Consider the following 12,197-nt stretch of genomic DNA (forward strand, 5'->3'; position numbering starts at 1 on the left):
CTTCAGCATGATATCAGTTTCGATCAGGGCCCACTGATCGACGTGCATAGAGGAGTGTTCATGCTCAACCGATCTACTGTAGACAGCAACAAGGTGGAGATGGAGGGCTTTGCTCCATGATCCATCGCACCCTAGCACAGACCATGCCAATCTCTACTAAACATTGTTCTTGATGCTCAATCGATCCTTCCTAGCTGACCCCAGTAGTTCGCTGATCACGGCACATCTGGGGCTGCGGCTGGCATTCCTGCAGGAACACCCGCAATAGCGGGAAGGAGTGGTCCCAATATTGTGGAAAGGCTAAAAGTTACACATAGAAGATGATAATGCATGCATGTACTGAGTAAAAGCTATCAGCCAAGGTTCAAAGTATCTTGATTGGATACGCTGTCATGCGACCCCTGGAAGGATACTGTGTTGATACACAACAGAATGCTGGTCGAGCCGTATCTGACAGGAAGTCAGTGCCAACAAGTCAAGAGTGAGTCAAGGAGACTATGCCAATACAATCAGCATTTCATATCACTGAAAGAAATCAGTCCGACTTTGGTCTGGGCAGTGGCTGAAGTAGTGAGTAGTGACTACGAAGGATCAATACGCTTCCTCGCAGCCCCTTACATCCAGACGTATAATGTCCACACTTGACGGCATGGAATATCTCTCTCTATTGGCTTTACTACGGTACATTTGTAAGCATGGTACAAAGACTATACAAAGGTTACTTCGGATAGTTCTGGCTCATGACACTCGGGGCTTTTCGGAAGTTTTTTCAAATCCAAAGATCCGATTTAAGCAGCTTTAGGCCTTTCACCAATCCCCGTAAGTATTGACTAACGCTGAATTAGCAAGTCCAATGCTCTGTGAAACTGAAGTTGGCTATCGAAGGAATGTCTCCATCATTTAGAAGCTATTTCTACCCTATCTTCCTAATTCTCATGTGGCTGGCCGAGATGATAGAGATATTTCCCCTTTACTTCGTACAGCCATTCAGACGCGAGCTTTAACCAGATACCTATCATGACTAACGAAGCCACTCGCCAATTTAATCGTCTCTTTCTATCCACGGATCGCATCAATGTTACTCAACATCAAGTCGACGTAATAGTTCCATCATCCATGGATAACCGCCGGCAAAGAGTCCATTGCGGCACTTCTAAACTATCTATATGTACGTATGTCCAGGCCATTCTGTCAAGTGGTTACCCAGTTGGAAACACCACTTTCTGCATTGTACTACAGATCTGAAATTTAACACCAATCTGTCGTTGTCAACTTCGCATATTCCAACGAAAAGGTCGCAAAACGTTGTGACCAGCAATGGATGAGATCTCGTTGCGGTCGTCACACAAGGTGCACTAAATGCACAACTTGCCAAGCTATCTCCGGTTCACGTTTTGAGATAGATGGGAATGAATTTCCTTGGCCAGTTTGTTGGCGCTGATCTTGATGTTACATTGGGGCCGCCAAGTCTGCATGTCAAAGATGGTTCTGGACGCCAGATTGATGCTGTGCTGCCCGCCTCAGGTCATATTACTTATTTGGTCCGATCTTGGGCAAGATTCCGGCCAACCTAAGTGCTGGGACGGTCCTGGTTGTGACGACACTGTTGATGCAAATCAAAGAGCATGATAAGATACAGCCTAAATGCCCAGATGACAATTTACAATCTCGTTATCGACTTTGAAAGCGACGAGGCCATCGTTGATCTCAAAACAAACGATTTAGAATCCGGAATTTTGGCACCTCGCGTACAAGTCTTCCGTCAGATTATAAAAGATCATATCAAGAATGGCTATGAATGCCAGGTGGCAACGTACATACTCTCCAACACCGAGGCCACTGAATATCAAGCTTTAATTCCATGCGTCGCCGACTTCTCGTTCGTCCAGAACAAAGACACACCTTCCAAAAGCAACCCGCTTGTTCTGATGTAGACCGTATCGCAGAGCCCGGGCAATATCTACTTTAATGTCCCGTTACTTGCCCCTGATCAAAATTTTGCTGTTATCATGCCAAACGAGCTCTTTCTTCGGTACTATGTCATGCCCGGCTGTGATTTCGGGGCTGGCTCAACCTCGGTCGATGAACCCGGACAGCTTGCCACAACAATTAGCACCTCGCAAATTGTCCGAGACTGATTTAATCTATGAGGTCGTCAACACCGGCAGTATTCCTCTGCAGAAAGACAATAATCCGTGGATAAGTGCAACAAACTACGCCATTGACACTAAAGAGCAGGCGCTGTGCCTGTACATCGAAACTCACGCTGATGTCAAGATCGGTCTCGGTGAGCAGGTTAAAGCATGGCACCGCAGTTGGCAACAATTCACCTTTGATAAAACCACTGAGAATATAATCTCGAAACAGACCAGGGAGGAGAAATACACCAGCACCGATGTGGAATGGTGGAAATGGCTCGTTGCGGCTTTGATGGGCCCCCTCGGCTTGAGGATAGAAGGTGTGACTGTTGCTATCGTTGAAGGAAATGCTCCAAATCTTGGAGGGACAATCGCTTCCATTGGAAAGAACCTGCTCCAGTGGCTTGAGCAGAAAACAGTCATGCTGAAGAAAATCAAAACCCCAAATCATGTTGTTATCTCTCTTGATGTTGATTTTCATCCGGCGTGAGTGGTAGAGCTGGCCGTCCGTGGTTTCCTTATATCCAAGTTCTTACTATAATTGGCGATTTTAAGTCCACACAATTCAGTCTATACTCAACCGGAATTCTATACGAGCCCTATATCCACGGAGACCTAGTTACTACTTCATTAATCTGACCATAGTCAACTTCTCCTAGGGCATAGGTATGTATAGCTAGACACAGATTTTTCAAGTTCATCATTTTTTGGGTTGATCACTTCCTAAAACATGTTCCCAAAAAGGGCCTTCTGTCATGCCCTTTTTAATCAAAGAAACTGCATCAGTGGCTAAAAAATTCCTTGATGTGCGTCGCATCCCATGTCTGAATGGTGATGTTTCCATAAGCCATGACATTCTTCATGATCCCATAATTCTCTTACAATAAGGATGGAGTTCTTGGACTTCCACCCCAGGGCTTTCTCCAATGCTACACTACTTTTCAGGGTTTATGTTAGGACATCCAGCTTTTGTCCACCACTACTGAGTCCGTGCAACATCTTGCCTATGTCATCTTTTGTATAATACAACAACATGAATTGTGTAACCCTCTCACAGACCACCAGAAGATTCCATAACCAAAAAGCATGATCCATTTAATGTCAAGCAGTACTCAATGAGCAACAGCGGCGAGAGAGTGAGCACAAGAACCAAATGAGAACGCCAAGAGTTGTTGGTCATTGTCCGGTATATATACACTCTCCATTGGCACAGCATGCATTCAGGAGTAAATTCATGGAAAATGCAACATATGATGAAAGTTATCAATCTTTTTGTACATCGTTTTTCTTCTCGCTTCCTCATTATTGCCGGGCTATATAGTCCTTTGTAGGCCAAGGGAGTGCATCGTAGAAAATATTCATTCCTTCTATTTCTATGAAAGCAATATGTCATCGGACGACTAAGCAGGATCTTAGAGAGACCCAACTTCTTCTTCTTCCGTTTCTTTTTTCTTTTGGAGAACTACAAGGCCCAATTCTGCGTCTGACCCAGGGCTCTCGGGTTTACTCTGCCGGTTTGTCAAGCACTTTATCTCACAAAGACATGTTTCATATTCAACTAAATCCTTGATCTGGGAAGCTGACCAAGGAACAGGGCACAAGGATGTTATTTAATATCAAATCAGACACAGACTTACTGCCACGTACGTGGACGTTACTCATGGGCCAACTCAATGGAGTAGCACAAGCAGTCGATCGGGGTCATTGCAAGCTGAATGGCCAAGGCGGTCAAGGCGAAAACCAGGATCCCCTTGGGCGAAGCGGCCTGCCATTGGGTCCCCCGCCACCCGCGCACCGCCACAAGGCCCCTATCATTCCTATCGTTCCTATCGTTCGCTGATGCTCAGTCCTCCCATCGCCAGAGCTTTCTTGCATCACACGGTCCACCATGGAGCATCCTGACATCGTCAGCCAGGACTCGGACGGCTCGGGGTCGTCGGATGACTTCCCTCCGCAATACCCTCTGCGGGGCAACTCATCCTTCGGTGAGCCCTTCATCGATGGTGCTCAGGTCCAGACTCCGGCCACGACCATCACCTCCTCCCCTCCGTCCCACCCTTCGAGCCTTAGTTCCTCATGGTCCAGCACTCCAACTGCACGGCCACGAGGAGCTAGTGTTGGAGCCTCTGCGGTCCTCGACAAAGCTGACCCTCATGCCATGGCTACTGATCTGCGCCTTCAACGCCCATCGGCCCCCGCGAGAACCCCCTCCAATACGTACGCTCCCCAGCGCCGTCCACCGCAGTATATCAGCCTTCAGAGTGACCGGCAACGCTCGTCCTCCACGAAAAGGGGCACTCGACGCGATCCAAACGCGCAGTATCGCGCCCAGGAAAAGGCTTATGTCCAGCGCATTCGGGCCAATCCGCAGGCCTGGTACAACCATTTCGACGACACGCAATCCGCCAATATGATGGTGGCAGATGCAGATCTCGAGGATCCCTCCCCCTCGTCGGAGGTGCCCTTTGATGACGACTCTTACGACCCTGATACCCAATTGTTTCTCCCCGATGACAATATGCCGACGATAGAAGAGTTGAAGAATCCGAAGAATCAGGAACGCCTAGAGTGGCATTCAATGTTGACATCCGTCTTGAAGGGAGATGTCGTTAGGCAAGAAAAACAACGTTTGATCGACTCAACGGAATCCAAGCGATCAGCTGCTCTGGGTCATGCGCTGTGGATGGGTGTGCGAGCGAGAACTTGTGGACGAAGCCTCGCCCTGCAACGGAAGCTCATTGAAGATTCTCGGGCACAGCTTGGCCCTTTGATCGAGGAGATCATCAACTTCCAGATCAAGGGTGAGACTGAAATTGGTAAGCCACCTAGACAACAAGTGGAGGATGTGGTGGCAAAGGTCGAGAAATGCGAGGTTCTCTATTCTACCTCCAAGGAAATGGAAGCCGCAAACCCTCGTACTGCCTCTGAAGAGTTCTATTCTAGCCGCTCCGCCATTTTTTCCTGGCATAACATCACGGCTCTCATTAACACTGAGCTGGCGGTCTTGCAAAGCTGGGTGGGTAACGATGCTTTGGATTTCAGCCAGCCCAGGCAAAAACATGAAAACAGCGAACTATCTGAGGATTCATCCTTTTTGGATCGCATCATGAAAGAGGATGGTCTGAAAACGCTTCAAGGCGACCACAGCATGCTGAATGGACTGGGTAGAGTCATTCAGAAAGCAAAGGGTACGCTGATCGAGAACTCCGAGGCCTTTGCTGCCCGACACTTGCCGCCATATATTGAAGAGCTTTTGACTTTGATCAACTTCCCGTCCCGGTTGATTCAAGAGATCATTCGCGTTCGATTGTCCTACGCTAAGAACATGAAGGATCCCGCCCAGCAATCTCCCATCTTGGTGGATCAGATGATTTCGCAGTTCCAGATCTTGATGAGGGTAGCAACGCAGATCAAGCAACGTTATCTTGAAATCTCAAGACCGGAGCCTGGCTGGGACCTGCCGCCCTGCGTTGACGAGAACTTCGATTCTGTGGTCTTGGATGCGATGAAGTACTATTTCCGGATCCTAAACTGGAAATTGAACGCCAACAAGAATACATTCAAGGAAGCTGAAATCCTCGAACAAGAGTGGGAGTTTTCCTATGTCATTGGCCGGCAAATTGAGAACGGCGATATCGAGGTGGCTGAACAGTTTAGGTATGTTCATCAGCCCGGTGCTTACTGGGTCTATCGGAAACTGACGGTTTGATCTTCTTCCTTCACAGTGCTTTGACTGCCAAGTCACTTCAACGACTTATGATTCATTTCGAGCGCGAGCTTGTACCAAGACCTAATGAGAGCGTCGCGGATATGGACAAGCGCTACAAAAGTATCCTCGATTCCACGCGTATTCGCCAGCGCAAGCTGTACCGATTCTCGAAGTTCCTCTGTCAGCTTTTTGAAAATGCCACCGAATACAACCTGACGACCGATATCGCGTATGAATTCTTCGAGGCGCTGCTGATCTCCGATCATTTCCTTGTCACATCGCCCACTTCAGTTGGTCAGAAGGGTGTGTATTTGATTGCACACCATTCGTTGTGGAATCGACCTGCCGATATCCAAGCCATTCTTGCTACCTCTTTCCGTGAAGATGAGTCCGCGAAGGACGGGCCACATATTCCGTATGTCTTGGTCATTCGCCCTGAGAAGCCCCTGGCATGGGCTGGCAAGGAGATGAAGGTTAACTTCCTGGAGCAACCGACCGACGTGCGTCTTGGAAAGCTGCGTCTTGTCGTCGAGGGCATGCAGGAGCGTCTGCAAAATGCCAGGATGGAGTTGGCTCAACTTACGGGCATTCAGCTCGATATGGCGATCGGACAGCGCGCCAATTTGGGCCGTGTCAACGTGGAGTTGAACAAGATCAAGAAAATTTCTTTCAAACTGTCCATGGCTATTATGGATAGCGTGGCTGTGATCAGGAATCAACTCCGGGAGAAGACATGGGAGAACAACGACTTGATTCAGGCTTGCTATGCGTTCGCAACTGAATTTGGTAAGCGTTCATCTAACTATGTCGACGCCAACCGACGCGCCATGAACAGCGCCCGTCTAGTGGAGTTGTCTCTCGACTGGGTCTCCTTTATTTGTGATGACTGTGATGCTGCGGACCGCAAGACTTTCAAATGGGCAGTGGCGGCGCTAGAATTCGCGATGGCCATCACGTCTAGCCGACATTTGCTGTCCATGGACGAGGAGGAGTTCAGCCGTCTGCGGCTGAAGGTTGCGGGCTGCATGTCCTTGCTGATCTCTCACTTTGACATTATGGGCGCCCGCTCCTCTCTTGCTGCTCAGGCTGAAAAACAACGTATGGAGGAGCGTGCCGGCTACCGCAAGGTCGGCGCTGGTCGCATACTCGGCGATGAGGAAGCGTCAAAGCTGATTCGGGAACAATGGCTCGCTCGCTTGGTGGAGATCGAAGACCGCAGAGTGGAGGAAGACGCGAAACGTCAAGCGCTCGGCAGAGTTCTCGAGGGATCCAACGAGGCGGACCGCTCTCTGACGGTACTCTCATCATCGGCTACGAATGTCAGCTTGCGTTGGCAGCAGGGCCAATTTATTGGTGGAGGCACCTTCGGCTCTGTCTACGTGGCTATCAACCTGGACAGCAATTACCTGATGGCCGTCAAGGAAATTCGTCTGCAGGATCCACAGCTCATTCCTAAAATCGCGCAACAAATTCGCGATGAAATGGGCGTTCTGGAAGTGTTGGATCATCCCAACATCGTGTCCTACCACGGTATTGAGGTGCATCGCGATAAGGTTTACATTTTCATGGAGTACTGCTCAGGCGGCTCACTTGCTAGCCTGTTGGAGCACGGCCGCATCGAAGATGAAACGGTCATCATGGTCTACGCACTTCAACTTCTCGAGGGTTTGGCCTATCTTCACCAAGCGGGTATCGTGCACCGCGATATCAAGCCCGAGAATATCCTGCTTGACCACAACGGAATCATCAAGTACGTTGATTTCGGTGCCGCGAAGATCATCGCCCGTTCAGGTCGTACAATAGCCCCAATGGACGGACCGAACGGCGGCATGCTCGGAAAGGATGCCCAGATAGCCAACCAGCGGGGCAAGAACCAGAATACCACCACAGGTACCCCGATGTACATGTCTCCAGAAGTCATTCGCGGCGACTCTTCCGACCTGGTCAACCGACAAGGTGCCGTTGATATCTGGTCATTGGGATGTGTAGTCCTGGAAATGGCGACCGGTCGTCGCCCCTGGTCTGCCCTTGACAACGAATGGGCGATCATGTACAACATCGCTCAGGGTAACCAGCCAGCTCTGCCAACCCAAGATCAACTCAGCGACACGGGAATTGACTTTGTGCGCCGCTGCTTCGAATGCGACCCTCTCCGACGACCTACTGCCGCCGAACTACTCCAGCATGAATGGATCGTTTCAATTCGTCAGCAAGTGGTCATCGAGCCTCCAACCCCAAGCAGCGAAAACGGCAGCTACAGCAGTTCAAGCTCGATTAGTCGTCAGAGCTCGACCTACGCGTGATTTTCTTGCCTCCAAACCTCTTCATATTTCTTTTCTGCCTTCTACTTGTGGCACTTCGCCATTTACCAACCTTTCACGGTATTGGCTCCAATATTTGATGGAAATCTTGCAATCTTCTATTTCACCATACGCTCGCTCGATCTCGATTTTGAATCTTCTCCATCCTCAAACGGCATCGCATGTGATACCCCCTCCTGTGCCAATTCTTTGTTTGTTATGATCATCTGCTTTGCGTTCCAATTTTGCGGTTACTACATTTCCTCCTCATTCCTCGCATATGGGAGGAAGCTGAAGCTGAGTTTTTCTGGTTATCTTGAGGTTCAGATTTCTGTTTGGCGCTGGGTCTATGTGCTCGTTGATTGTGTATGATTTTCTGTGTGTACGAAAACGATTCTCCCGGTTTTGATCTTAGCGTTCGACTTGACTGCATAAATATTGTTGAGTAATTGTCGAAGCATCCGGTTTCCTCTTAAGTGATCTCAGTTCGTAATAGCAATCACAATCTGGCATCCTTTGGGGAACCTATGGAGACAGGTGGACTTGTGGACATAGGTCTATACTTGACAACCTTACCCAAATATATGTTTACGAGATCAGATGAAGCACTTGAAGAGTCCAGAAAAGCCTGCGCATTGATTTTCTCAAGCAGGCTGCAAGGCCTGGACTAGCCTGGTGATTGAAGACATCTCACAAAACAACAGACAAGGAATAGATGTAGGTGGCAGATGAGGTTAATAGGAAATGTCGTAAGGTAAAAAAGAGTCGGAACAAAGAAAAGGACCCATCTCGCCCCATGAAAACACAAGATAGAAAAAAAAACGCCATTTCCGAGATCGCGGGTTCGTGAGGCATGAGATACAGTTTGACAAGAGTTGGCGCCAGGAGTTGACCAATGTGGGGGGTATATGTGTGGAGAGTATGATGTTCAACAATGCCGTGAGATCACGGTAGTCCAACAAATAGAGAAATCGGAGGAGAGGTCGAGTAAAGAGACATTGCAGAAGTGAGGATAGGGTAAAAGCTTGGCGTACAATCAATCTGCGGAGAGGGAGGACCAAGGCCAAGCTTTGTGGAGAGTAGGATGTGAGTGATGGAAGTACGGAGAGGGACGCGCTCGACCGTGCTCTACGATGGGAGAATAAAGGGTGACGGAATATTTGCGTTGAGAAGGCGAACCAATGCTTGCAAAAGCGGGTCTGGATCGTTTCAGCGCCAGCAGTCGAGGTCCGGAGAACTTAGCGGAACTCGACTGCTGGCGCACATCCTCGATCTTCGACATGCTTCAACTCAAGCTGTTGGAACCTAATATGGAAGTCAGCAAGATTTAGCCTTATCTTTTAGAGGCAGGTTGACTGACCGCTCGCTCTTCGCATGGAAATAAACGCCGCTGACCGATCCCTCAATCTGATTGAAACAGATATAGTAGAATCCCTCGAAGCTGGCACCAGAGATGGTTCGCACCCGATGGTCCGGAACAAGGAAATATTCCTTCCATCTCATGAACACGTGCTCACGTTGAGCAAAGTTGCGGTATGTGAAATCAGTGCGTTTCGCCTGTTTGGCAAGTGGTTTCCAAGCGGGGAAACGGGACCAGTGGTGGATATCCGTCTTCTCGTTGGCGCCCCATTCCTCATTGCGAGTCTGGAACGTGTGTTTAGTACCAATGATCTCTCCTTCAAAGAATGTGGTCAGGGTAGGGTGATCCTCCGTAAGGCCTATATCAGAGTGAATCAAAAGAGTGGTTAGACTGGTATCCGATATTAGATTGAAATGCAGGTGAGTCACTGACCTTGAATGCGAAGATAGCCGCAAAGATAGGACTCGGCCATGTCCACGTGCTTGATTTCCACGTCAACTTTATACACCTGTTGGTCAGACATTTGTGTGCCGACGAATCTGCTCCCGGAGCGGAGATAGGAAGACGAATGGTTTGGCAGAAGCTGTCACAATAGGTTAGTAACTGAGTATGATGGGGCGGCGAAGCGTGACACTGGGCTGGAAGATAAGCTTACCCGAACATTGGAAAATTCATACCGCAGCAGCGAAGAGTTTGGCGGCATGACGGGCGACCGACTGCGAGCACATAGCTCCGCGGGCGAACTAGATCGCTCGCGTGTAGTCTCATCGTCCGTCGCGCCGGGTATCTTGCTCTCCACTTGCAGCGGGTCAGACGCCAAGAGCGCGCTGCCATCGTCGGAACGACTCAGCACGGACGGCGCCGTAGCACTGGCCGGTGTGAGAGCATCTTCAAGAGCCTCGCTGGCCGAGACAGTTGAATCCGGTGAGTCTCTCCAGGCCGAAACGCGGTCCAGTTCCGGTGGGCAAGTACGGGTGGAGATCACCTCGGCGATCGAAGTTGGGCGGTTGTCACTCGGGGTCGGCATTGGGGGCGGGATCAAGGAAGGAGGAGAGCAGACATCGGATCGAGCCAGGCGCCAAGAACGAGGAGCAAAAATCACGAAATACGATAAGAAGGGAGAATGGAGCGGGGGATGTTCGAAGGGGTGGAAAGATTGAAGGTTTTGGTGGGAATCTTGAAGGGGAGAAAGAAGGATTGATTTGGGTCCAGAGTCTGAGAGTCCTGACCGGGGGGGGGCCATCATGGGGTCATGCGAGCGCGGGGGAGGCGTTGGTGGCCTGAGGCTGCCAGATATACGTCAGGTACAGCGTGAGCGCGCGCGGCTATCGCGGAGAAGCGTGCGACACGGAGATATGTTGATGGGACATGATCGAAAGGGTAGAAAGATCTTGGGGATTCAAAATGACTACGTTTAAAAATGTCCATTCAGGCTGGGAAGGTCGGGGAAAAGCACGTGTTTTTGTATTGTCTGCCTGTGGGTCCGCTTCATGATGAACCCATGCAAGAAAGCCTCGATCAAACGCCCGGTATCATAAAATAAACCAATTCCAAACTCTATTTGCCTCGATTTTAGATAGGCTTGATCTGGAAGTTGAGAAAGATCGCCGTTAGTGCAGTCCTAGAGTGACACCCCCAAACAGTAAGCCAAGCCAGCCATACCTTGAAGTGCAGAGAAATGAGCGAGAAGACCAGCGCCTTGAGATCCTGCACCAAATAGTAGAACACTCGAAGACCTTCGGGGTCGGCCGATTCGGTCACATCCACCAACGAGCCGATTTTCGCAGTCTGGAAAGAAGTTAGGACATGATAGCTGTCGGTGGCAGTCGCGCCATCTCTTGTCCACTCGGGTCATACCTCGAACGAAATGTGTTCATTGCCCAGTCGAATTTCCAGCTCCTGGCGTCCATCCTTGTTCTTCTGCGGCCACTTTGAATCATCCTCCCTAGGGTCGATGGGTTAGCATCTGGTTCTGCATCTCCTCCCGTCCTCTCGAAGGATTGGGGTCGTACTTCAAGATCTCACTCTGCTTGATGATGCGCTTGATCTCCTCAATCATCGCCGAGCTCACACACACTATTATGAGGTCAGATCGTGTGTATTTGTGTTGGCGCGGGGACCCTCCCACTCACTCTCTTTGCGAATCAGGGAGTCATTGCGGTAGTTCGAGTTGTTCGCATATCGCACAGCAGCACTGCTGCCGTCGGCAATGGTTCGGAAATCGAATTCTAGTGAAAATGTTAGCGCAATGAACTCGGCTACCATACTCCCAGAAGGAGGCACCGCGGGGGACATCACTCACCAAGGAACTCGTGCCCGAACCGCCCAGAGTGACCTGAGCTGTGAAAGAGCTGTCAGCAGCCGCGGAGACTTGGGCTTATCATCGCATCCTCATCCTTACTAGTAACGGAGGTAAAATGTCTCGTTCGTCGACATTTTGCAGTTGGGGAATTTGGTTGGTACTCGAAATTGGCCGCGATGAACAGCTCAAGGCGGACTTCCAGAAAAGCGGCAGGCTTAGTCATCCACACAGAGGGGACCGGGGCCTGGAAAGGGACAGGTTGGTTGATGCTCCCACTCACCCCCCATTAGCGCATCTTCAAACCAACACGCCCATGATTTCCTGGCTGGCGAGGGGTGTTGGACTATTTTAATTGCGCGTTTCTGACATTGGTCTGAAACTCCTGTTC

General features: G+C 49.8%; 5 protein-coding genes across 5 annotated transcripts; 3 read left to right on the forward strand and 2 right to left on the reverse strand.

Annotated features, from left to right (window-relative positions):
* Nucleotides 1–1,652: 1,652 nt before the first annotated feature.
* On the forward strand, nt 1,653–1,934 carry N7458_006517 (uncharacterized protein; the record flags this gene model as incomplete). Its single annotated transcript, XM_056909899.1, has 1 exon — nt 1,653–1,934. One exon carries the CDS (start codon nt 1,653–1,655, stop codon nt 1,932–1,934), a length of 282 nt encoding a protein of 93 aa, XP_056765603.1.
* Nucleotides 1,935–2,082: 148 nt separating this feature from the next.
* On the forward strand, nt 2,083–2,628 carry N7458_006518 (uncharacterized protein; the record flags this gene model as incomplete). The annotated part of the gene is made up of 1 exon (XM_056909900.1): nt 2,083–2,628. One exon carries the CDS (start codon nt 2,083–2,085, stop codon nt 2,626–2,628), a length of 546 nt encoding a protein of 181 aa, XP_056765604.1.
* A 1,398-nt stretch (nt 2,629–4,026) lies between these two features.
* sskB (uncharacterized protein) lies at nt 4,027–8,150 on the forward strand (the record flags this gene model as incomplete). The annotated part of the gene is made up of 2 exons (XM_056909901.1): nt 4,027–5,795; nt 5,864–8,150. The coding sequence occupies 2 exons, from the start codon at nt 4,027–4,029 to the stop codon at nt 8,148–8,150; spliced, it is 4,056 nt and encodes a 1,351-aa protein (XP_056765605.1).
* A 1,235-nt stretch (nt 8,151–9,385) lies between these two features.
* On the reverse strand, nt 9,386–10,534 carry N7458_006520 (GID4/VID24 family protein; the record flags this gene model as incomplete). The annotated part of the gene is made up of 4 exons (XM_056909902.1): nt 9,386–9,452; nt 9,508–9,865; nt 9,940–10,090; nt 10,163–10,534. 4 exons carry the CDS (start codon nt 10,532–10,534, stop codon nt 9,386–9,388), a joined length of 948 nt encoding a protein of 315 aa, XP_056765606.1.
* A 545-nt stretch (nt 10,535–11,079) lies between these two features.
* N7458_006521 (mago nashi family protein) lies at nt 11,080–12,124 on the reverse strand (the record flags this gene model as incomplete). The annotated part of the gene is made up of 8 exons (XM_056909903.1): nt 11,080–11,094; nt 11,170–11,295; nt 11,365–11,452; nt 11,520–11,583; nt 11,640–11,735; nt 11,810–11,842; nt 11,909–12,053; nt 12,113–12,124. The coding sequence occupies 8 exons, from the start codon at nt 12,122–12,124 to the stop codon at nt 11,080–11,082; spliced, it is 579 nt and encodes a 192-aa protein (XP_056765607.1).
* Between the last annotated feature and the right edge of the window lie 73 nt (nt 12,125–12,197).

The sequence above is a fragment of the Penicillium daleae genome, assembly GCF_028827525.1.
Source record: "Penicillium daleae strain IBT 16125 chromosome Unknown utg000006l_segment0_segment0, whole genome shotgun sequence".
In the NCBI taxonomy this organism is placed as follows: domain Eukaryota; kingdom Fungi; phylum Ascomycota; class Eurotiomycetes; order Eurotiales; family Aspergillaceae; genus Penicillium; species Penicillium daleae.